The sequence below is a fragment of the Cydia amplana genome, chromosome 1 (genome assembly GCF_948474715.1).
Source record: "Cydia amplana chromosome 1, ilCydAmpl1.1, whole genome shotgun sequence".
NCBI classification, from domain to species: domain Eukaryota; kingdom Metazoa; phylum Arthropoda; class Insecta; order Lepidoptera; family Tortricidae; genus Cydia; species Cydia amplana.
The window spans coordinates 25,100,007-25,122,895 of NC_086069.1; the positions used below are offsets into that span (position 1 = coordinate 25,100,007).

The window sequence follows — 22,889 nt, forward strand, 5'->3', positions numbered from 1 at the left end:
CCTGCTTAAAATTGCACTTCTTTGGTAAATTATGTGCGTAGCAGCTTTTATTGCCATAGTTTTTTTATATTTTATTTTTCGTGTATTTCTGATACACAAAATATACGGCGGAGCACAGCGCCATCTGTTTCGGCGGTCAAACTAGGTGGCATATTTTTTTCTTACACGTTACCTCTCTTTTACATTCAATAACTCTTTGGTTGGTTAAAAACCGTTAGTTGTTAACATTGTTGACAAATCCGTATGAATTAAATTGAAAAATCATATGACTTGAAGTTTCTTATAATATGGATGCAAATGCGTAAACAAATGTTTGGAAGCAGATTATTATTCGTCTGTTTGTAACTGAACTCCCATAATATTACATACTAGGTAATTAATAAAGTTATGAGATTCTAGCGGAAAAATTAAACGCGGCAAATCCAAAATAATCAATAACTCAATGCACAAGATTTACTAACCTTTCAATTGAACGTAGTCGTCGAAAGACCAGGATCTGAACTGAACGTCTTAGCCACCATTCAAACACTTATATTCAATAGATACCTGGTATTCACTCGCGAATGAAATAGCGGATTCAATATATTTTTGCAAATTAATAAATAATGTCTGTGATTCATTAATATTTAACCGTTTTGCCTTGATTTCAGTTTTGCAAAATTTTAATTGGGTGTTTTTAAACTTAATTTCACGGCAGAGTCACTTATCAAATCATGAAATCAGTCAAGCAAACAAAGTCTAGGATTGCGAACTTAGACACACCTTGCAGAGCAGATTATTTTAATCATTTCACCGATAACTTTAACTATATTTAAATTTATTTGTATAAATAAATATAAATAAATACAAATGTCAACATTTTACTCTTATATTCTATGACAACGGCGTTCGTAGGAATTAACTGACATAAAATTCTTTTTCGGTAAAGGAAAGAAGGATAGAACCAAAGAGTAAAGTAAATATAATAGGTAACTCATCTCTTAGAGTCAAAAAGTTCTTGCTTATTAGGAAAACTGAAAATTACAAAACGTTATAAAATTACATAATTCCAGCTTGTAAGACCAAGGAATACATACGAGCTGATATAACTTAAAAAAATATATTGTGTGAGATACCTACACTTACGTTGGAATTGGGTTCGAATAATTATAACCTATGGAATAATTTATTATTCCTTTATTTATTATTCCTCTAACGTTAGGTTATTTATAATTTATTATTGTTAATGTAATTATATTAGATTATTTATTAGTCTTATTGGTGCTTGTTGAGAAACCATATCTACGCACTATGAATTTTTTTTTCCTTCCAGTAGGTAAAGGCCGTAAAGGCAAACTATCTAGTATCTGTCAATTATGAACTTAGGTACCTACTAGGTACTAATTCTACTATAGTATTTCCAACTTACAAAGGTTTAATTTTGTGTACAAATTGTACGTATTCATTGCTATTTAATATTTCAACGATGACTTTAGATTAGACGCTCCGATATACTAATACCTATTTAGAAAATAGATTTTATGACACCTATATGTAATAATATATTACCTACATTTTCACTTCCTAAGTAATGTGATAATGACTGCCATTCATTTGTTTATTACATAGGTAAAAGGTAATCAGAGCTATGGTTCATTGGGCATAAGATGTACATAGTTACTTCTAGTACCTAATATAAGATGAATTTAATCTTAAGAGTCACACGAACCCGCCGCCAATAAGCCGCTCCCATATACGCTCTCATTTTAAAACGACATGTTTAAATGACATGAAACTTGGCATGTTAACATTCAAGTAGTATATATATATATATATATATATATATATGTCTGGTAGGTACAGTCAGAAGCAATAGTTGCTAAGCGGGCGGGGTGTTCAAAATGAACTTGACACGACTTTATTGTTAAGAGAATAAGAGCGCGTCAAGGTAATTTTGAACATCTCGCCCGCTTAGCAACTTCTGCTGCTGACTGTACTAGTTTTCGTTGTAAAAAATGGTTATACAAATAAAATAGACCGAATAGAAGTTTTGTATGTAAAATTTCTACTCGTTCTAATTTATTTGTATTATAAATATTACAGCCAACGAAAATTAGTACCATACATCAGATATGTTAGACGAACAGCTAACAAACCCTCGAATGTGCATGTCAATGTGTGATTGACGTGATTGTATGGCAGCGGTTAGGTTCCTGTAACTCTTAATCACTATAGGTGCTTGGACACTATCAATTAGTTAGGTATAAAATTTTCATCGAAACATAAATAATATAAATATGCATAAGACGTTTGTGGCTTTTATTAATTGAAATTTTATAAATTAATTAAATATACTAAGCATCTTAAGCACGAGGTTTTTATCAGACACTTATATGTATAACATTCAGACATATTTCATAATTTGTCCGTGCAGCTGTGAGGTTTTTTTTCTAATGTTTTAAAAAAAATGGTTTATATCATATATTTATCTGTTCGATAGTGTCTGCACCTATCCTATGATAGGTGCATTATTAAGAAACAAACATATCATTAAGTACTTGTGATTTTAGTCAACGAAACAACTACATAGATAGAACTGAAATAGGTAAGTACTGTAAACTATAATACAATAAGCGTCAATAATATCTGCGCGGGCGCGGACCAAGAGTTCGAAATTATTTTGAACAATAGGCGTGGTGGTACTGTAAATTTTTGAAAAATAAATGAGGGACTTGTCTCAAATAGTATCCGACCGAAATTTCGGCATACAAATCATGTTTCGGCCGACGGCTTGGTTTCAGCCGAAACTAGCCTTGGGTTTTAGTTTCGGCAAAAAAACCGGTTTCGGTCGGACATTACTTTGCCACCCTCAAGAGATAACTTTGGCGCTCACTGTATAATATTTACATAGGTAATCTATATTGTATGTGATGCCTGAATCGCAACGGATACATATCAAATACTTTAATGTTACGCTTAGGTAATTAGTATTTAAAACTTTGTAAATAACTCTGTCTATATTATCCACTCTTTTTGAGGGCTCTCTATGTAATTAAACATTTCGAATCATCAAACTTAATGACTAAATTAAGGATTAAATGAATTTATCAGTTACAATAAAGTGGTTGTTTTATTTTATAAATACCTACGCTAATAGCATAGGTACTCCTTGTATACAGGATGTTTTTTCACCCTTTAGCCATATTTGAGAAGTGATACAGGCAGGTCATACCGATCATACCGAACACCTATTTTTTTTAATACAATGGGATCGCGGAAAAAATGGCTGTTTCATACATTTTGGACGATCAGGTTGTTGATGTTTTCTATGGCAGAGCTAATAGTTATTTGTACAACAAGAGATCAAAGTTTGATATTTCTTCGAGTGCTTATTTTGAGTCCCGTGCAAGCGAAAGATTCTATACTTATTATTTCTTTATTATTATTCTATACTTATAATTTAGAATTTGAGCGTAGTAAGGGACTCAAAAGCGCACGAGATGTAAATAACTTTGATCTCATGTAGTTCACAAAACTTTTCACCTCAGCAGTGAGAACATATTAGAGAACCCGAAAAATGTATTCTTTCTTCATCACTTACCTCTTTACACTTATTTTTTTTTAAGATATACCAACAATTAAGTTTTCACCTCAGCAGCTCGAACAAGGGTACTTTGCTACTTAAAAACAGTGAGCAAAATCGCGTTTTGCTCACTGAGTGAGCAAAATCGCATTTTGCTCATTTTGTCTCACTCAGTGAGCAAAATGCGATTTTGCTCACTGTTTTTAAGTAGCAAAGTATCCTTGTTCGAGCTGTTGAGGTGAAAAATATTTTTCAGTTTTCGGGGTTTGAAGGGAAAAAAGTAGTAAATGTTTATTGTTTTGGGACAGGCTAAAAACGCCGATTAAATTGTTATAATGCAAATTTTCACTCAATTAGGAAACCAGAAGTGCCTGGATTTGAACAGAAACCGCAGCAAGTGAAAATATAACAGTTTATGTAAAGTCAGAGAAAAAAAATATGCCAGAACTTTAGATGTTGGTTGTGGTGTGGCAACGGGAGGTTTAATACCGCATAATGTGCGGAGCCAGTACAACGCCCTCTAGGTACATTAGTCTTCAACTTCGAAACACGAATTTATTTCAGACTACACATCTTATACAAGCCGTGAATCTTTGGTTAAAGTAAAAACATGCTAACATAGTTAAAACTTAAAAATAAATAGGGTAGATAAATGAGAAGTCTAAACTCAGTAACGCAAGAATAATTTATTGAATAATTAAAAATGTAATAATTATGTACATAGTTTTCATCATAGTATAGCATACTTACATGCTATATTTTCTAACATATACAATTTTCTAGATAGGAAAAGAATTTTGAATACAATATACACTTGTACGTTTGCTAGTAATTCACATTTAAAAGCATTCGAATAATTGACTGTGATCTTTTACCGTCATTTTCTATATCTATATGCAAAAATGTTATGCTCACGCCAACGTCATTGGTAGCTAACTTCACTTCAAATCATGAATGTTACTTTAACCATAGAGAAAAAAATACATAGAGTGCTCACTCCATACATCAGTTTTAGTACCAAAAAGACTATTAGCATCTAGCGTCGAGTAGCGGAACTATCAGTACTGCTACTTGACAATAGATGTAGCACCGACCAGAAAGTCTTATGCTGTTGAGATAAGACTTTCCGGTCGGTGCTACATCTATTGTCAAGTAGCAGTACTGATAGTTCCGCTACTCGATGCTAGATGTAGACACTGAAATTAATAGTCTGAACTGATGTATGGAGTGAGCACTCTTGTCTTTATTTCTCTATGCTTTAACAGAGTTGTAACGCCATCTATGGGCACGACAACTCATACTACGCATACCAAATCATAATTGGTATTGGACATTGGTAATGGGTCTAACACGAATTTATTTTGGATTTTTTTCCGTCACGCTTTTAACACATTACCTATATTATAGGTAGGTAATAAATATAAGCGTGAAGGGTTGTTTAAATTGTTGATGTCTACCCCCAACATTTTCATAAACTTTCGTCTTTTCCTGAGCCATCAGTTATCCGCGTAAATTCAAGAAACATGTGCTAAAATTGTTATAACTTCCAACAGACAGTTCCAACATAGAAGATAGGCAATACAGTTGTGCAATATTGGAATGGTAGACGCAAGATATTGGCTTATATTGTGTAAGTGTATACATACAGTTAAATATTCATATTTAAAAAAACTAAAGCAAAGCTAAGAAAACTAGCTACAATAAGTAATTACTAGTATAAAAAAATATTCACTATCAGACTCTTTTATAACATAGACACATCGAAATAAATGCATAATTATACTGAATAATTTAAGAATTATTGATTTGTCATTCACATAACGCTCTATTTTTTTATCTTGCAACGACTCGTTATAAAATGTACTAAAGTACCTAATAGGGGTTATTTATTCAAGGATGGTAACTACATTCAAGAACAATAAAAACGAAAATAACCATAGGTAACCATTTTCGATGCCTTAAAACGGTTGACGTTTAGTTTTCAACTAGGAACCTAAATACTTGCACAAGCACTAAAACTAGTTTTAATATTAAATACATACGTAGCGTAGCTATGTTTCAAAATAGTAATCATCAAATATGTGCAAATGAATACAAAGTGAGTTTTTTAACATGTAATCCCAAAAACATTTTACGAGTGTATAAAGAAGTAAGTGCTCTAAACTTCGTTAGGCGGACTATTAAATATTTATGAATACCTACTTTTAATAATTTGTAAAAATAAAGAGCCACATCTAGATTTTCCTCAGCTTAATAATAGCCTCCTAAGGTCCAAGGTCCTACCCATAGTACTTATTAACTTTCTTATTCAGACCCAGCTCCTACAACCATTGTGTAGCCATAGCGTACCACATAGTCTACCAGTAGGACTTAATAGAATACCCATTTCAAATTTTGCGCTTATCGAAATTGGCGTGTACGAACTTCTAAAGGACTGTTTTGTTTTGTCTGTGAGCCCTTTAACAAGTTCGTAAAAAAATTCAAAGTGCTGTACAAGGTGCTGTATAAGTACAATAACATTTAAAAAAGTCTTTTAAGTACTTGGGTCTGAATGAGTATAAAACAATAGTACTACTGGTAGGACTACGGGTCGTACTGACTACATACTCAATTTTTCGTTGGGCCTTAGGAGGATAGAGCTTATATTACACTAATTGGGTTCAAAATCGAATACTGAGGCGAGTTTATAGTACCTTTAGGAGTCATTCTACATCCAAATGGTTTATTTGTTGTCCAACTGTTGGACTATCTGGTTAGAGACCACTTTAGTCGCCAGCGAAGCGTTGGGTATCAAAAAGCGATCCATATCCTTAATTAGCAAGTTATCTCCGTCGGGCACGCCGTACTTGAATGTGATTAGTTCTGGGTGCCGCTTTTTCGCCGTTATCTTCACAATGGTCGACAGCGGCCTTCGAGACAGCACCTTGTACATGCCCCGCTTGTTTGGAATGTCTCGCAGAACTATTAAGTGTGTCTCGGTAACAACTAAGCATGAGTCATACATGTAACCATTCAATAGAACCTCTTGACACAAGAAATTATCGACTATATTATGCTCTTTTAGGAATGTGTTAAGGTCCACGGTTTCTTCCAACATATCTGAGTCTGTCAAGTCCTTTCTAGAATCTGAACGAGAATCATCATCTTCGTCATTAATACTGAAAACCGGAGGAACATTCCGGTACCTCTGTTCCTTCTTGTCGCTGGCAGAAACATGCCATTCCCCTGTACCGCCAGTAGCATTTGGATTCACAATATATTCTATCAACTTGCCTCTAACTTCTTGGCTTTTAGCCTTCATTGCTGATGAAAGTTTACTAAACAACTGTATGGCGGGTGCATTGTCCCTCGTGTTACTTTGGTGTGATTCAACTCCTTCATTGTTGTTTTGCGGGGCACAGACTAGGCATGATGCCGGGTTGTGTTCTTCCAAACAATCCGTCATGTGGGGACCAAAGTAGTCATGTATGGCTACAAATCCACCATCCAGCATTGAGATATATTTGGTATTCCTTTTTAAGAATGAAGCTATCACCATGTGTGCATAGCTGTCCTCCTCTGTCCTTCCAGAACCAACGAAACAAAGATGTTCACCGGCTGCCAATGATCCAGCGGCCAATGCCTGTCTCTGTGCATTGAGTAAACCTTGTACTGCAGTATTGAATGCATTTGGTTCTTGAAGCATGAGATTGCAGTCCAAATGGAAGGCAGTAGATAAGTGCCCAGCATTGTATTGCTCTGCTGGCCGGCAATCAACCAAGAAGTACTTAACACTATCAATGTCTGACGCATCTACTGTGGCACTCTCTATCAGTTCATGGACTGCTACCGGAAGACAGAGGGCTTGGGAATAAAGTTTAGAGTTAATCTCAAGGCCATCTGTTGAGAACAACACATCTAGGACATCATCTCGGAATGAAACTGGCGTTTTTAAGGAATAATAATGAGCTAATGAGCAAAAATCGGAAACATCTGGCGCTTCCAAATCTGCTGGCATCCTGCTCAGAATTTCTATGATTTCAGATTTGTCTTCATTCTTCATTTGGAGCAGTTGTTCTCTGGAGTTTATTATCATAATAAGACAGAGAAAGAAAATGAAGAAGGGATCAGATCTCTGAAAATATAAGTCCCACATGAATAGAACGACATCCAGACTGCATGTTCCAGCAAAGAGGGACCTGAGCCACGGCAGACAGTACTGCTCCGGAGTTATCCTCTTGGTATCCAAGAATGAACACAGCTCCGGGTCATGATATTGTAAAACCAATCGCAGTATATGGAATGGTACACCATTTTTGGTACAGCCTTTTGGAATGTATAGATTTATCACTTTTTCAAACAAATTGTATGTATCTGCCCTTGGTAATTTTAAACTCAACAATGGCAATAAAATTTCGATCCAACCGTTATTGGAGGTGTATTGAATTGATTTGGACTTGCAGTAAAATGTGATGATTGATTCAATGTCAGAAATTACTGACAGTTTGTCATCATCATCATTACCGAGACTTTTTACGAACTTCTTCACGTCATCTCTCAGTTCATTCTGATTGGTCAAATCAAAGATTTCATCAAAGAGCAATAACTGATTGCTAGCATCTTGGCAGTTGAGACAGAGGAGCCACACGTCAGGACGCAGACTTTCTGGAATCTTTTTACCTTTTGTGAGCATGTTTATTTCGTGAGCTGAACATCCATCGAGAAGCGCCGACTCTAGTTCAATCAACCTGAAAATATAAATTATACACTTAACATAAACGCGTTCACTGCCTATCGCGTCACGGAAGCGAAATAGATAAGAAATGTCTTGCCGTGCAGACATACTATGCAAGTCTTAATCAATTAGGTCATATAAGTACTCGACATACCGATAATTAAAGGAAAGATAAATGTCTACATTGTCATGTCTATATTGTCTTAGCATCATATTAAGCATATAATAATAAAGAACTGCATTATTCGACAACCAATTGCGTCTATTTATTTACCAAGTGCTGTCGTCTTCTTCCATTGCGACAGGCCCAAATCACTGTTGTTGTTTTACAACCACCGATGATCAACCGCTTCAATCTCGGAAACTATAATATTAATGGCGATGGTTGATTAATCACCCGTGCTCACGTACAGAACAATCTAAATTTTTGTAAATTTCAACACAACAATAAAATCAATGCCATTGACAGTACTAAAACTAAATTGTCAGCTGACAGCTGTGTCCAACTGTCATCAAATGACTAAAGCAAACAATAATTTTTTGCTTAAAAAACAATATCCTCAAGGCTGTTAAAACAATGTCTTGAATAACCCTACAGATGTCATTGTCACATGTCACATGGATCTAAGGCCATAAAAAAAAAATGTCACATGGCTATGGTCCAAAACATAGTAAACAAATTTCATCAAAGTGATAGCCGCATTTTATTTACCTAATATCACAAACGTCTTGAAACGTAGTTTATTGATAAATAATTATTTTATAAGTGGTATATTTTTGATGATAATTGTTTTTTTTATTCGTGGGATTTAAAGTTTATCATTGGTTTAGTATATTTTTTCGTGAAGACACTTCTTCAATTCGGACCACTCTAGGTATCCTGTATCCTATCTTGCTCATTTATTTGTTTGTTTCGTTCGCGAGTTCGCGACGCTATTCGGAAAATCCGGATCTGTAAATAATTTAAATTGTATTCTTGTAGTTAGTTGCAGTATATGAACGGGAAGTGATGGACTTAAAATGAAAGCACTTCAAAACTTATTCCCCAATAAAGAGGGATTTATTACATTCGCTTTGTACATAATATTATTTGTATTTCAAGGTAAGTTTCATAATTCACTATTCGTTACACCAGGCTGTTTTTCCTTATCAAAAACTTCAGGCCTAAAGTACCATAGCGTTATCGATTTACATACTTCCTCTGCTCTTCCCTGGAATTTGTATTTAGGTACCTACTGTACGACAATAGGTGATTGAGTATTGAGTTTTATTTCTTGTTACATGAATGTTTGTTTTGTTTCAGGTGTGTTCGTGACTGCATCTAAGAACGCAAATGGAGGATATTCGTATAATACAACCCTAGTGGTGTTTCTGACTGAGCTGCTCAAACTTGTGGCTTCCGCCACACTCTACTCGTATAGACGAAAGTATGATTCATTTATATTTTTCCCGAAACTAGTGCTTCTAAAATATGAGCAGAGTCCTTTTATTATAAGGCTATAGTATTTATTATGACTGAGTTATTCATACTTTTAACACTTTTGCTGTGGCAATTTGTTATAATGCTTAATCTGCAAATCAACCTGTTGCTGCAGCAATTATGTGTTGGTATTGATTTCCATAGATAACTCCATAGTGTAAATAATGTAAATAATCATTGGATTGAATGGCATTATAAATTGACTCTACTGTAATCCTCCTAAGGTCTTCTAACTTTCTTCCTTGACAATTAAAAAAAACTTTAATTAAATCCCTTTTTTTTTCAATTTGAACAATGTTGACATTCCATTTTATATCAAAAGAACTTCAATTCAAATTCAATTTTTTTTTGTATGGATAGTCTTAGGAGATTTAATCTGATTTACTTACTGAATTACCAATTCATTCATGAAAATGCCAATGCTATGATAATTTAGATATTTATTATTTATCTAAATTATCATAGCTTTGGCATTTCAATGACTAAAGTTACAGTTACATCCATTTCAAGCATGTTTGTGAATGAAGTACTAACAAGCTAAAACAACTGAAATTGTATCAATAGTTAATCAAACAAACAAACAGGACACATCCAGTTGGATTCTCATTGAATATTTCTTACAAAAAGTATTTTAATTGGGTTAGGGTTGCCTGATGTTGGTTTATCAATACTGGGATGATCCTGGATTACCCGGCCACCTGGCTACTATAGTTGGAATGCATCACAAGTATTTTCATGAATTGCTTTTAAAACAGAGGAAGTGAGTAAACTATGTAAAAAAATATGTGTGCCTTGGATTTCCATATAATGGTACATAGTAGAAAAAGCCAGCTACCTACTGTCACCACCAGATGTACCAATCTTGATGTATATGTTAATAAGAGATGAAAATTTTATTTCCATTAAAAGATATTATAATTAAGTTGTTGGTGAAGTAATAATGTGTTATTTACTTACCCAACTCAGACATTTTGTAGAAACTTCAAGAGTTAGCATTAGATCCATAAAGCTTCCTGTTAAATTCCATTCAATTTAATTTATTTTCATGTAAAATTCCGTTTGGTGCCCAATGAAGTGTATTGTAAGTAATTATTGATTACTTGTATCTTTAGACAATTTGGGTAGAATTTTTTATTTATTATTAGGCAATTTCATTTCATTCACAGGCAATGCAGTTGCATTTTTGCAGTTTACATCCCTAATATGTGTAGATAAAGTAATGCAGCTAGACTTTATAACCGGGTTTAACAAAAATAGCTTTTAACTTGAACTGGTGCTGCTTAATTGCTTATCTACATGCTTATGCTTCCCTAACATTCATTAAAAATAATTACATAATGTATAAATGATATTTCCGAATAAACATAATGACCCAGAATACACCATCAACCTACTTTAAACCTCGTCTTCCAGTTGGTACCACAAATATATTTACAGTACATATGGGGCTACTTTTCTGCACTAATGCGTTAAATAGCACTTTTCGTGCGTATGTCGAAACTTTAAAGTGCCATATGTACTGTAAAACGTTGTTCGATTCACGTGCGAATAGGTAATTCGCAACTCGTGTCGATTTAAAACACTCCCTTCGGTCGTGCTTTAATTTATCGCCACTCGTTTCGAATTTCCTCTTTCGCACTTGTATCGAAAATAACTATTTTATATCGTCATTCATCATAGGTCAAAATAAAATAAATATGAGACTAAGGAGATCTTCAAAATGAATCCTGATTCGCACGCCGCACCGATGTGCGAACGGGACATCAGAGTACATATGCAGATAGCACTGTCACGCTCATACACCGGACCGGAGCGACGTGCTAATTCGCATCAGTGTGATAACCGCATAAATGCAACATGACAACGCCCACATATGTACTTAAATTACGTAAATACGTGGTAGATTGCCAGCCTGCTATCAGCTATCACTGTAGCGAATGTGTGTAATTAAGTTGATAAGTACGTAATTAAACTACTATGTTAATTGCACATTAAATTTACAACGTCTTTTCAAATAAAACATATAGGTACCTATGTTGTTGCTGCATTATTTTGCTGTTTAATATGTAGAGTATAATTACAAAACAATCAATAGTACCTAACATGTAGTAAATAGACAATTTTAATAATTTAGATTTACTTAGTTTTAGTTTATCTAAGTTGTTAACGCCAAAAGGTTTACATTTTATCTAGGTATTGGAATCGCGAATTTGGAATTTGAAGCGTAAGCGTGGACTAGGTATTGGCAGCGCCTATACTTACAGATCAATTATTTTTATTACAAAAGTTAGTGTGGTGAAATTTCCTCCAACAAAAAATTGCATCTCGTCGTCAAGACAAAAAAATTACACTAAGCGCCACTTGCACCATCCCACTGACCCGGGGTTAACCGGTTAACTCCTGGTTAGAGGGATGGTGCAAGTGGCCCTTAGAAAAATTAGACTACTACCTACCTACTTAAAATAAACTTTTATAGCTTTATGCGAAACTTTAAACTAAAAATGTCTACTGCGATTGGTTCTTCTCACAAGCTTGCCGAGCCCTGGCCTGTCCTAGGGCCAAAAGGAAGCCATGGCCTGCTATAACATCTCTAGGGATGTCAAAATTTTAAAATAGAAAATTAAATAATTAATGTACGTATACAGTACGGTTAATAGTCTTCGATAACATTGTTACAGTGACAAACCCCACATTTTCCGAGCGGTGGCCCTGAACTACAAGCTCCTGCTACTCTACTTCATCCCCTCGCTGCTATACTGCTTCTACAACAACCTGGCCTTCGTGAACCTCTCGCACTACGACCCGACCTCGTACTACATACTGCTGCAGTTCCGGGTCGTGCTCACTGCTATACTTTTCCAGGTAGATTACTACTTACGCAAAGAACGCCTTTTCCCCCATTCTGGGCAATTTAACGCCAGTTAGGTTTACCAAGAGCGGTCAGATGTTTGAAGAATGTCAACACTCCGGGTATGAAGGGCAGTGGATTAACGTTTCCACTCGGTCGCAGCACAGCCTTTAACACATTCAGTGCCGAAAACCCGACTATCGGGTATTTTATGATTTCGTTCCCAGGCCGAACGACCCGATAGTCGCGATCGTGGTACTACACCTTTATATGAAGATTGTTTTGTGGCCTGGCGCGGATGTCTTGTTTGGCTGGGTGGCAATGAATATGTTAAACAGCTTGATCGTCTCCCATACGTTATAGGAGGTAATGTATAATATTCATTTCATTATCAGAAAAAAAAATGACCATGTCTAGTGACTCTAGTGTCTATATAGTAAGCTCTCTGTACGTATTAAAACAGATGCCGTTGAGCTTTTATTTTAATGCGTAGCTTGCCTACCGTGAATGGCGGCCGAGAAGCGTGGGCGGAGTAGGCCCAGGAAAAGTTGGCGAGACGACTTCGACACCTTCCTTTACAACTGGCTGGAGGGAGCACATAATCGGGAGTTATGGAGAACCATGGGAGAGGCCTTTGCCCAGCAGTGGGACACTGATACCTATATCTCTACAGTTCGAGATCAAAAGTATCTCTCACAATCTAAATGTTCTACATACAGACATACATCTGTAGGGACACAATGTAACAGGAATGCTGACAACGCATTCTAGATGCGAGCCGCAAGGCGCGGGCCTCGCCAGTTGTCCCCCGCCTTGCGACTTGCCCGGTAGTTCCCAATTGCGTATAAGTAGTGTAACGTTTTGCTAAATTTACTGACTGATTAAATTGGTTTTAATTAATTGTGTGTTAATATTGCAGAACGATAATAAAATCTTAATTGATATCCAGTGACTTTCAAATTAACATTCCTTCTGATCCGGTAGTGATTAGAGACACCTACACATCTTTTTGTTATGCTATTAGATAATTTTTACGCGTAATTTGATCCGCTACTTTTGATACTGACTGTTCTTGCTCTTGAATTAATTCTAATCTTCCAATCCGTTCGTTTCAGTGTCTGTTCCAAAAGAAGCTGACGTTAATGCAATGGGTGTCTTTAGGCATCCTAACCCTCGGGTGCATCCTCAAGAACTTCGACGCTGCCTCAGTCCAGTCCAAGACCGGAGAGACCGACCGCTGGTCGCAAGTATTCAACATCTACTTCCTATCCATCAACTTCCAGAATTTCTGCTCATGTTTAGCCGGGACTTACAACGAGTATCTCCTAAAAACGCAGGGCGCGAGCGTAGACATATTCCTACAAAACGTGTTTATGTATCTAGACTCAGTAATCTGTAACTTCTTCATACTTATGTTTAAAGGCGAACTACGAAGCGTCTTTGACGATTTTAGCTCGCTAGCTAATATTATTGTGATACTTATTATTGTAAATAGCGCCGTCGTAGGTATAGTGACTAGTTTTTTCTTGAAGAATCTTAATTCTATATTAAAAACTTACGCCAGTGCGCTAGAATTGGTTATAACAGCGGTAGTTTGTTATTTGTTGTTTAATATTTTGATCACTTGGGGCACAGTGACGTCTATATGTCTAGTCAGTATAGCGGTGGGGATGTATATGAAAAATCCAGTGAATAATGCGATCTTGAATGAACCTAAAGATAAAGATCAGAAGCCCTTGTTAGAAGAAGTTAGAACCGAATAGTGGGTACCTTACTGTGTTTTACAATTTTAAAAGGGGTACGAAATTTAACGGTGATATTATTTAATACCGTCACTAAGTGCCATTAACTTTGCATAAAAAAGGTACCTATTTATTATGTGTCGGACCTTGTCCGTGACTTGGTATTGATCGACTGTGTATGCCTGTGTGAATCAATTTTTTCGTGTCACTCGTTGCCATGGTTTCGGTCTCCTGGGTCACTCTTAAAACTCTAGTTATTTGTATTTAGATTAACGACACACGCATTTCTGTGGAAGTTCTTTAAAAATATGTATGTATGTATCGTTGTTTACTTACAGAAGTTCTTCTGTAAACGAGCTCTGTGGGCTACGTGGATCTTTTCGTTCGTTCGTTTCGTCTCGTATCGTAAATCGTTTATTTGTCTTTGTCGTTGTTTATTAGTGCGATAAAATGTTAAAAGGCAAAGACAAACGAACGAAGTGAGTCGCGGTTAATAGTCCAGGTATCTTTGTAGCTGACTGTAGAGTTCCGCATCAATAATAGTAGCGGATAAAACAATACTCCAAAAGTATCTGCCACCAGTGCCACACTAGAGTACTTTTCCAAATAGAGATATATCTCTACAGTTTTCGTTATAAAGTAGGTATCTGTAACAGTCTAATTGTTCTACACATAGAGCCATGTCTCTTTATTAAGTTATTAGAGAATGGCAATAGATACTTTTGACGCGTAGTCTGATGCTGACTGTACATACGACACGGGATAGAAAGACGGTATTATGGTTATTATGAAACGCAGTCGCCTTTAAAGTAATGCATTTTTGATTATTATTCATACTCTTTGATTATGATTACTTAAGAGTCTTAAGACATGCATTTTGATTTGTTAATTTACAAAGCTTTTTGTGATTTAGCACATTTTACCATTTAAGTGAGTTTTAATTTGTTTTCTGCAATTTTGAGTATAGAGTAAGAAGTTTTAAATCTGCGTTGGATTCTAAGATCTAAGTTACAAGGTATAAGTTCAAATATAGATTCCTTTGGACTTTCCTCGTTTGGAATATCAAACAAAAATGTCTGTTATTTGTTAATTTGAATGATTATTTGTTGTATTCTGTCTATTGCCAATATTGGCTTTTTAAAGATCTAAATTAATGTTATTTTTATTTATGTTAAGTTGAAATAGGTGTGATTTAATGTGATAATGTTACCTAACGAAATATATGGTGATAACAATCATGTAACATGAATAATTGATGATTTATGTTAATAGAAACCAAATAAGTAACTCATTGAATGTTTATGTGAGAAGACAAAGATTTGTAAACATTAACATTTTTTGTAGGGTCAAAGGACTGTCTCATTTCAAACATAGACATAGAGAATCATACTATCTTTGTCTTACACTAGTACTAGCATCCAAAAGAAAAGGATGAATATGTTTTTTTTTGTTCCTATTTACTGCCAAATTGGTTTGATCAACTATACCTCTCGCGTCTAATAATGGTCCTAGACTCACGTAGTTTAACCACTCGCGCTACATGTTTCGGAGAATCTAAGGAAGGCGCTTCGATTCCCGCCTCGGCCAACGGTGGACTTAGGTCACTTTTTCTTTAGTGTATGATATCTATTTCAGTTAACAGTATTAAAAGTTCAATATTTCTCGCTAAGTACTTATATCTAACGTTTTCGTTAGAAAACACAATATGTTGATTCTATTATGGAGATCTTATTTCATGTTGTACCTAAGTTTTTAAGTTAGTAATTACACCGAATCTCTAAAACAATAAGTATTTCAAGAATGGTCATGAAATGTTTCGATGTAAAATTTAAAAGGGTGTGTGATTGTTTAGTAAAATAGAAATTTAATGGTGCTTATAATAAAAAAAAATATTCATATGGACCTATATGACATCACTGAAAACTAAAAATTGGTAGGGAGAGTTCGGGACGCTTCAGACGCTTGCATACTTAACTTGAGAATTTTTTGGCATACATATGTGCCATGATGCCCGCTTATCGTTAGGGGATATTGGAGTGCTAATGAAATAATTTTCGGTTCGTCTCCCGGATTCCCTATACCAATGCGTGCGCATTACGCGGTTATCATATTACTGATGTGATCGCCGGAGCGGCGTGCGAATGCGCATCCAATTTGAAGACTGCCTTAGGGTGGTATTCCATCTGTCCAATTTCTTTGTCTAATGTCATTGCGTCTCACTCTCTCACTAAGCAAAATGTGAGACGTATACACATTGGACAGATGGAATACCACCTAATACCACCCTTACTTATATAACAGAAAAGTTTTACTCCTAGATCAGGGTTTCTCAAAAAGCGCTACACGAAGCCCCGGGAGTTCGGCTGAGGTTGTATTCGCAATAAGACACAGCATGATAGATAACGGGTCACTGGCTCGCTCGCACTTTAAAAAACTGCGTGGGAAAGGGGTTCGGTCGTGGGTTATATGTTTGAGATACTCTGACCTAGATAAAACGTATAGATTACTTCAAATGATGCTTGTGCCAGTATTAGAAATAGTTCTCAAACTTGTAGGTATATGATGAGTATTATGTACAGTAGGTACATTTATCGCGATAGTGTAATATGGAACAGAAGCAATACTACATATTAATATAGTCGGTATATTACTTACTTTAAGAATATTTTGCCTACCTAAGAAGTTATTAACCCTTTGAACGCCTAAGACGTCAATTGTCGCGCGCGGCTACAGCCCAATATCAACCTTCGTGCGTTCCGACAAGGTTCACGATGGCGCGCCACGATACGCGTGGTGTTCAAAGGGTTTAGTCGCATACCAGAGGCCTCGTGTAGATAGCATTTAACTTTACCATACATTGTTATGTAAAAATAGGTAGGTATATTTATTTTACCATGCTCCTTAGAGACAGACTGAGTGTATTTGTGTCACACTCAGTCGCTTAACTGCATGTCCAGTTTAAGCATTAATTCATTCACCTTCTGCGTGTTAAATTTTGCAGCCCCTTGGACATATTAATGTGTAAAAAAAATTGAAACTTAACCAAACAATTTGTAAAATTATTTGTTGACAGTATCACAATTAATTATATGTTTTATAAAAGTAATGTGTTCCTTTTATGTTTGTTTAGAGGTATTAGCTTTTTGAAAATAAAGATGATTAAATACCTACTTATCAATTTAGTATTATTTGCGTAAGTACTTCCATAGCCATAATGTGTGCGTTTTTAATTTTATACTGAAACACACCCGACTTGTCAGTAGAAAAAGGCGCGAAACTCAATATTTCTATGGGAAGTCAACTCTTCGCCTTTTTCTACTGACAAGGCGCTGTGCCAGACTATAATTTATTTATAATATGTATGCAAGTTTATATGTTACATAATATGGATTTACCAGAGCCATTAGTTGCCTGAAAATATTTTATTTATTTCATTTCATAAGGTTAAAGTTTCGTGATGATGTGCCGTCGGAAAGTTTCCAAAATTGCGAAATTTTCATATGGAATAGTTTCGGAAACATCACATATTTTTGTATGGGGAATCGGGGATCGATTCAATTTCCAAAATGAAAGTTTCCGTTGTTTCCTGTGAATTTTTCCTGAAATTACCGAGAACATTTCAAACTTTTAGGAAATTTTCCGCATCTTGCACATCTGTGGGTGAAATACGGGTGAAATTTACAAAACGCAAGTAACCGACGCGCATAATTTATTTCATACTTGGTAAGTAATCATTAAATAGAATTTCTTACATCATAAAGTTTCTTGGGAGACATCATTTGGGCTTCGTTGAGGCACATCACACTTAATATTTTGACAATTAAATTTTATTCAAGGTCTTATTATGTACATCAATAACTTCCTTATTTTGCTAACCCTTTTGACTGCAAACGACGTCATATCACGCCGACCAAAAACCGTTATCCAAGCCATTATTGTCCATCTAGTTTTTGCATCAGTAGAATCGGACCACGCTAAGTTTTCATGCCAATTGGCAGGTGCTACGTCGAGTGCCTATGGCGTTAATCATGTGATATTTATATACATTGTCGACGCCCATTCGGTACAATCTTAGCGTGGTCGGAGTCTATAAGCAACAAATATGAGTTTCTAATTATTTTTCTTAAACCTTGTTAAAAATCAAAGCTACATAGAGTACAGCAGCATACCTACTTGTATGATTTTATTATAGGTATAGTTATATTTCGGTAATTCTTAAAATCTGGGGCACATGTCGACGTGAAATGACATCGTTGGCGGTCAAACGGTTAATCATTTCACCCGTTGCCAATGCGATAAACGAACAAAAATAGCGTGTGCGTTTACATAACTCTATATTCTATATTCGTCCATTTTGGTCAGAGTGACCAAGCAAACTATTTTAAATATTGCTTTATACATGACTTATTAGCGAACTGTGACTAAGTTTTTGCCAATGCAAAACCGCTAGAGCAATGACAAGAATTCTGTTAGTACATTTCGCGTAAGGGGCAAATGTCTAAAATTGCTAAAACCTAAATAACAATATTATTATATTATATTTACCTAGGCACACTGCTGAACAAATTAATAAAGGCAAGTACAATCAAACAATTTGACTCTGACATAAAAGTATATTAAATTATGTAGTTACTTGGGTATTTTTTATGTAAACTGTTTATACGACAACGGTTTCACTCACTTGAATTTTTAGTCGCTATTGGCGACATGTTTCGGGCCCTTCGGGGGTCCATCCTCAGGCTAGAGTGCTCGCGGCGACTGCAACTCGTGCACTGATCGCGCCGCCCGCCTCGTCGCTCGTCACGAAAGTTTAATATCGATGATTTTTTATTTAGTTTAGTCAATAAATATTTTCTTATTTTGACATAAAATGTGGATAAAAGTAAAAACTTTAATTTTAGACTCTATTGCATCCGCAATAAAGCCCATAGCCAGGACTCACGGCAGCGTCTCTTTGTCGCTCGTATGCAAGAGCAATAGAGATAGAGCGCATCAGCGCATTTCATGGTCGTAGGTCAAATTGTTCCACTGTGCATACCTGTACGTACATGTACAAAAGTACAACCTTAGACCCCCGTTGACGATCAAGTTTCTTACACATGTTGATCGATTTTAACACATCGAATTATAAGGACGCGTATAACACTTCAGACGTTTTGTGACGCGTATGTCGGGACTCAATTATTATTTTAATTTAATTCGTGACAGAGCTTTAACGCATTCACTGCCTGCGCGAGCTACGTGCTACGTTCGTAACCGATCACGGGAAAACCCATATGTAGCGAAAAGCGCCTACGAACAGAGAATCATCGCAGCGGGTCGCTGGCAGTGAAGGATTAGATTATATTGCTAACAAAATTGATCCGTCAATGGGGGTCTTTCACCTTTATAACTACCATGGCACCTTGACCTATATTGGCTTATACAGAAGGGTGGTAACATATTTCTTCCGATACCTATGGGTCGCGGATAGTACCATGACTCCATCTTTGATAGACAGCGCGTATAGATGGTTCAACATGACGTGGTTTGGTTCTGGTAGGAGAGTTGGTTCACACTGAAAAAAAAAAAATATTTTGGGCTCACTTCCGGCAAAGAAAAGCCGTGGACTGGACGCACGTGATCGGCGGGGTGACGAGTGGCCGTTCAAGGCCATTTAAACATTTGGTCGAACGCAATATATTAACACATTCATTGCCACCCAGCCAAACAAGACATCCGCGCCAGGCCACAAAAATTTCGTCATATAATGCTGTAGTACCACGATCCCGACTATGGGGCTGTCCATAAATTACGTCATCGATTTTTGAGGATTTTGGACCCCCCCCCCCCCCCTAAAATCATCCAAAAATCATGCTTCGCATGACGCCGTTTCCTCCTACTTCTTGCTACCATCATCCGATGTCCAGACCCCCTCCCCCCTAATTTGAAATGACGTAATTTATGAATAGCCCCTATCGGGTCGTCCGGCCAAGGAATGAAATCATAAAATACCCGATAGTCGGGTTTTCCACACTGAATGTATTAATGTTAATGGCCTTGATCTGCCGCTGGTCGCGCGCGTCTAGTCCACGGCACTGAGGGTTGAAGGTTGAGGGTACTGTATTTAAAGTTTTAACCTTTTGGACGCCAATGACCGATATATACGCACCGCAGGTCCAACGCCAAAGACGTATTAATCGGTCATAGACCACAGAGCAACATAGACCCAGGTGCATATGCATAAAGTTCAATTTCAGTTTTGACACTTCGGTGACGTGGCGTCTGAGAGACAGCTTTTGTGTTTGACACGGCGTCGAAAAGGTTAATGAGTTTAATGATGAAGAGTAATATGTTTTCAATAATGTTTTGTCTGTTTTCAATTAATTTTATGTTTTGATGATTAGCAGCAAGGAGCATGTGGCAATGTCTAAATTTTGCACTTTTTTTTAAATAGTTAGTCCCTCTGGTTGTGTTTCATGTAGGCATGATATTTAACAAAATATCCAAATTAAATTGTGATAGGTGCAGTAAAAAATAAGGAGATTACTACTTACTGAAAGTGGTGTATCTTTGTTCAATATGACTTGTAATAGGTGAGGGGGCAATATCGGTGGCCCTGATACTTTCTCCCATGGTTTAGCTTGTGGAATTTCCTGAAATGAACAATAACCACATTAATAAGTAAGAAAAAAACTGGCCAAGTGCGAGTCGGAACCCTTGGAACGCGCAAGGGTTCCGTAGATTAAATCAGACTCATGCTTGACTGCACATTTCTAATAGATTTTCCTGTCATCTATAGGTAAAGAACTGTTTTGTGCATTTTTTTCTGAAATGTTAGACCCAGTAGTTTCGGAGATAAAGGAGGGGAATGGTCGGACAGACAGACGCACGAGTGATCCTGTAAGGGTTCCGTTTTTTTGCTTTTGAGGTACGGAACTCTAAAAATGGGGATATTGAGCAGGTTCTACTGTATTTAAAAGAAGACAAGTATTAATTTACCTGTGAATACTCAGTCTGGGCGCTGCTGTGTATTCCTTCGCTATCCTTAGCCAAAGCTTGGAACACCTCAAAGTCTGACAACTTCACCTTTACCAAGTTATTCTTGGATCCCATGCCATTGTCAACTAATTTCTGTAAACACATAATGGACTATTAAATTCATTCTTTTTCTGAGTATTTCTTATTGTAAAGACAAGTGTAGTCTGTCCTAAGGGCCTAACCAAGATAATAATCCTACATTGGGGGATGACATGTGTTAGACAACTATGTTTTATTTATTAAACTGAACTTTATTTACTTTTTCAAAATTGTGATTTGTGATGTTGATATGGGTAAGTATTGCCACTAAATGCAAGTAACAAGTAGCAAATGTATGAACACGCATTAATCAATGTGTAGACAGGCCCCAATGTGAAGGCCAGCCACACTTAGCTGTATGCCATACTTACCCATTGACCTTATAAAGAAAATCATATTATAGCTCACCACTGTAGGGTCATTACGCCACTCTCCATCCACAAAATACTTGTACTGGTGTTCGCCTTCTGGGAGGTCTATAATGGTCACAAAATCTCCATGACTCTTAACCATAGGAATTGTCTTCCAGTCAGTAAATGTTCCACTAATGAAAACCTACAAGTAATCGTCATTATGCTTTAAGTTCTACCATAAATTAAATATTAAAATAGATAGACAAACCCAAAAGAACATTGGATGTGAGATTTTCTTTTTTTTTTTAGTTCTTAAAATCTAATGTTTTATATAGTAATGTAGAAACAAGTATATGCCAAAATTTGATCGGAAAAGTACCTGTTTACCACCACCTTCCCATCTAAACACAGTGGGCAATACTTTCGATTCGTCCGTAGATTTACTTCCTTCAGTCAACGTGTTCGATCGTTCTCGCATAACACCGAATTCTTCCTTGCTCTCAGGCACGGCCTTGGTATAATAAGGAGCCCCATCCTCAATGTTATTATCGTCATCTCTTCCACTTCGATCGTCGTCTACCTTTTTGTCAAACGTAAAAGCCTCGCCTTCTTTGGTTGGGGAAGAAGGACCAGCGCCTGTAGGTTTAGCTGCAGTATCTTTATGCCATTCCTTGGGAGGATTACTACCTGCGTTTCCCATTATGTATATAAAATAGTCAACCAAATTAAACCTCACATTTGAGGAAATATAGAAATTTTAGTGCACTAAAAGCAAAAATGTCATTGTCAATCAAAATAACAGTCCGAATTGGACTTACTATTTTTCACGGAACTCTTTGTCATACTAAAAGATGTAGGATTTTTGCAATGTAAATATTCATTTCTATGTCTTTCCTAACATCTTTATTAGGCTATATAACATCTTATTTTATGTATCTTTTTTATGTATTAAAACTGGGATTTCTCATGATTTTACTAACGACGATAACGAAATCTACGTTTTGGACCTAGCCTTTTTTTAAGCTATTTAAGTTAATACTTTAGACGTGTGAACGTCGTATAACAGAACCTCTTTTCTTTTTCCTATAGGACTTATAGGGCTTTCCTTGTCCTCTCCACGGATTTAGAGTT

The 22,889-nt window shown here is 36.2% G+C and overlaps 3 protein-coding genes across 3 annotated transcripts; 1 reads left to right on the plus strand and 2 right to left on the minus strand.

Moving 5' to 3' along the window:
* Positions 1-6,201: 6,201 nt before the first annotated feature.
* Positions 6,202-8,682, minus strand: LOC134650804 (TBC1 domain family member 23). The gene is made up of 2 exons (XM_063505741.1): positions 8,551-8,682; positions 6,202-8,289 (listed from the first exon to the last, which is right to left on the minus strand). Exons 1-2 carry the CDS (start codon positions 8,571-8,573, stop codon positions 6,285-6,287), a joined length of 2,028 nt encoding a protein of 675 aa, XP_063361811.1. The 5' UTR covers positions 8,574-8,682; the 3' UTR covers positions 6,202-6,284.
* Positions 8,683-9,189: 507 nt separating this feature from the next.
* LOC134650073 (UDP-galactose transporter senju) lies at positions 9,190-14,367 on the plus strand. The gene is made up of 4 exons (XM_063504938.1): positions 9,190-9,378; positions 9,580-9,703; positions 12,435-12,618; positions 13,720-14,367. Exons 1-4 carry the CDS (start codon positions 9,297-9,299, stop codon positions 14,365-14,367), a joined length of 1,038 nt encoding a protein of 345 aa, XP_063361008.1. The 5' UTR covers positions 9,190-9,296.
* Positions 14,368-19,653: 5,286 nt separating this feature from the next.
* On the minus strand, positions 19,654-22,535 carry LOC134651729 (5'-AMP-activated protein kinase subunit beta-2). The gene is made up of 5 exons (XM_063506834.1): positions 22,138-22,535; positions 21,814-21,960; positions 21,328-21,459; positions 20,883-20,981; positions 19,654-19,903 (listed from the first exon to the last, which is right to left on the minus strand). Exons 1-5 carry the CDS (start codon positions 22,456-22,458, stop codon positions 19,757-19,759), a joined length of 846 nt encoding a protein of 281 aa, XP_063362904.1. The 5' UTR covers positions 22,459-22,535; the 3' UTR covers positions 19,654-19,756.
* Positions 22,536-22,889: the final 354 nt, after the last annotated feature.

Excerpts from the sequence above, each read along its gene's own strand:
- LOC134651729 (XM_063506834.1), bottom strand. The coding sequence starts at position 22,458 with ATGGGAAACGCAGGTAGTAATCCTCCCAAGGAATGGCATAAAGATACT. Across the intron at positions 21,961-22,137 it reads GGGAAGGTGGTGGTAAACAG|GTTTTCATTAGTGGAACATT; the intron begins GTACTTTTCCGA and ends GATTACTTGTAG. Across the intron at positions 21,460-21,813 it reads GGCGTAATGACCCTACAGTG|AAATTAGTTGACAATGGCAT; the intron begins GTGAGCTATAAT and ends ATGTGTTTACAG.
- LOC134650073 (XM_063504938.1), top strand. The coding sequence starts at position 9,297 with ATGAAAGCACTTCAAAACTTATTCCCCAATAAAGAGGGATTTATTACA. Across the intron at positions 9,379-9,579 it reads AATATTATTTGTATTTCAAG|GTGTGTTCGTGACTGCATCT; the intron begins GTAAGTTTCATA and ends GTTTTGTTTCAG. Across the intron at positions 12,619-13,719 it reads TCACTGCTATACTTTTCCAG|TGTCTGTTCCAAAAGAAGCT; the intron begins GTAGATTACTAC and ends CGTTCGTTTCAG.
- LOC134650804 (XM_063505741.1), bottom strand. The coding sequence starts at position 8,573 with ATGGAAGAAGACGACAGCACTTG. Across the intron at positions 8,290-8,550 it reads GAAGAAGACGACAGCACTTG|GTTGATTGAACTAGAGTCGG; the intron begins GTAAATAAATAG and ends TTATATTTTCAG.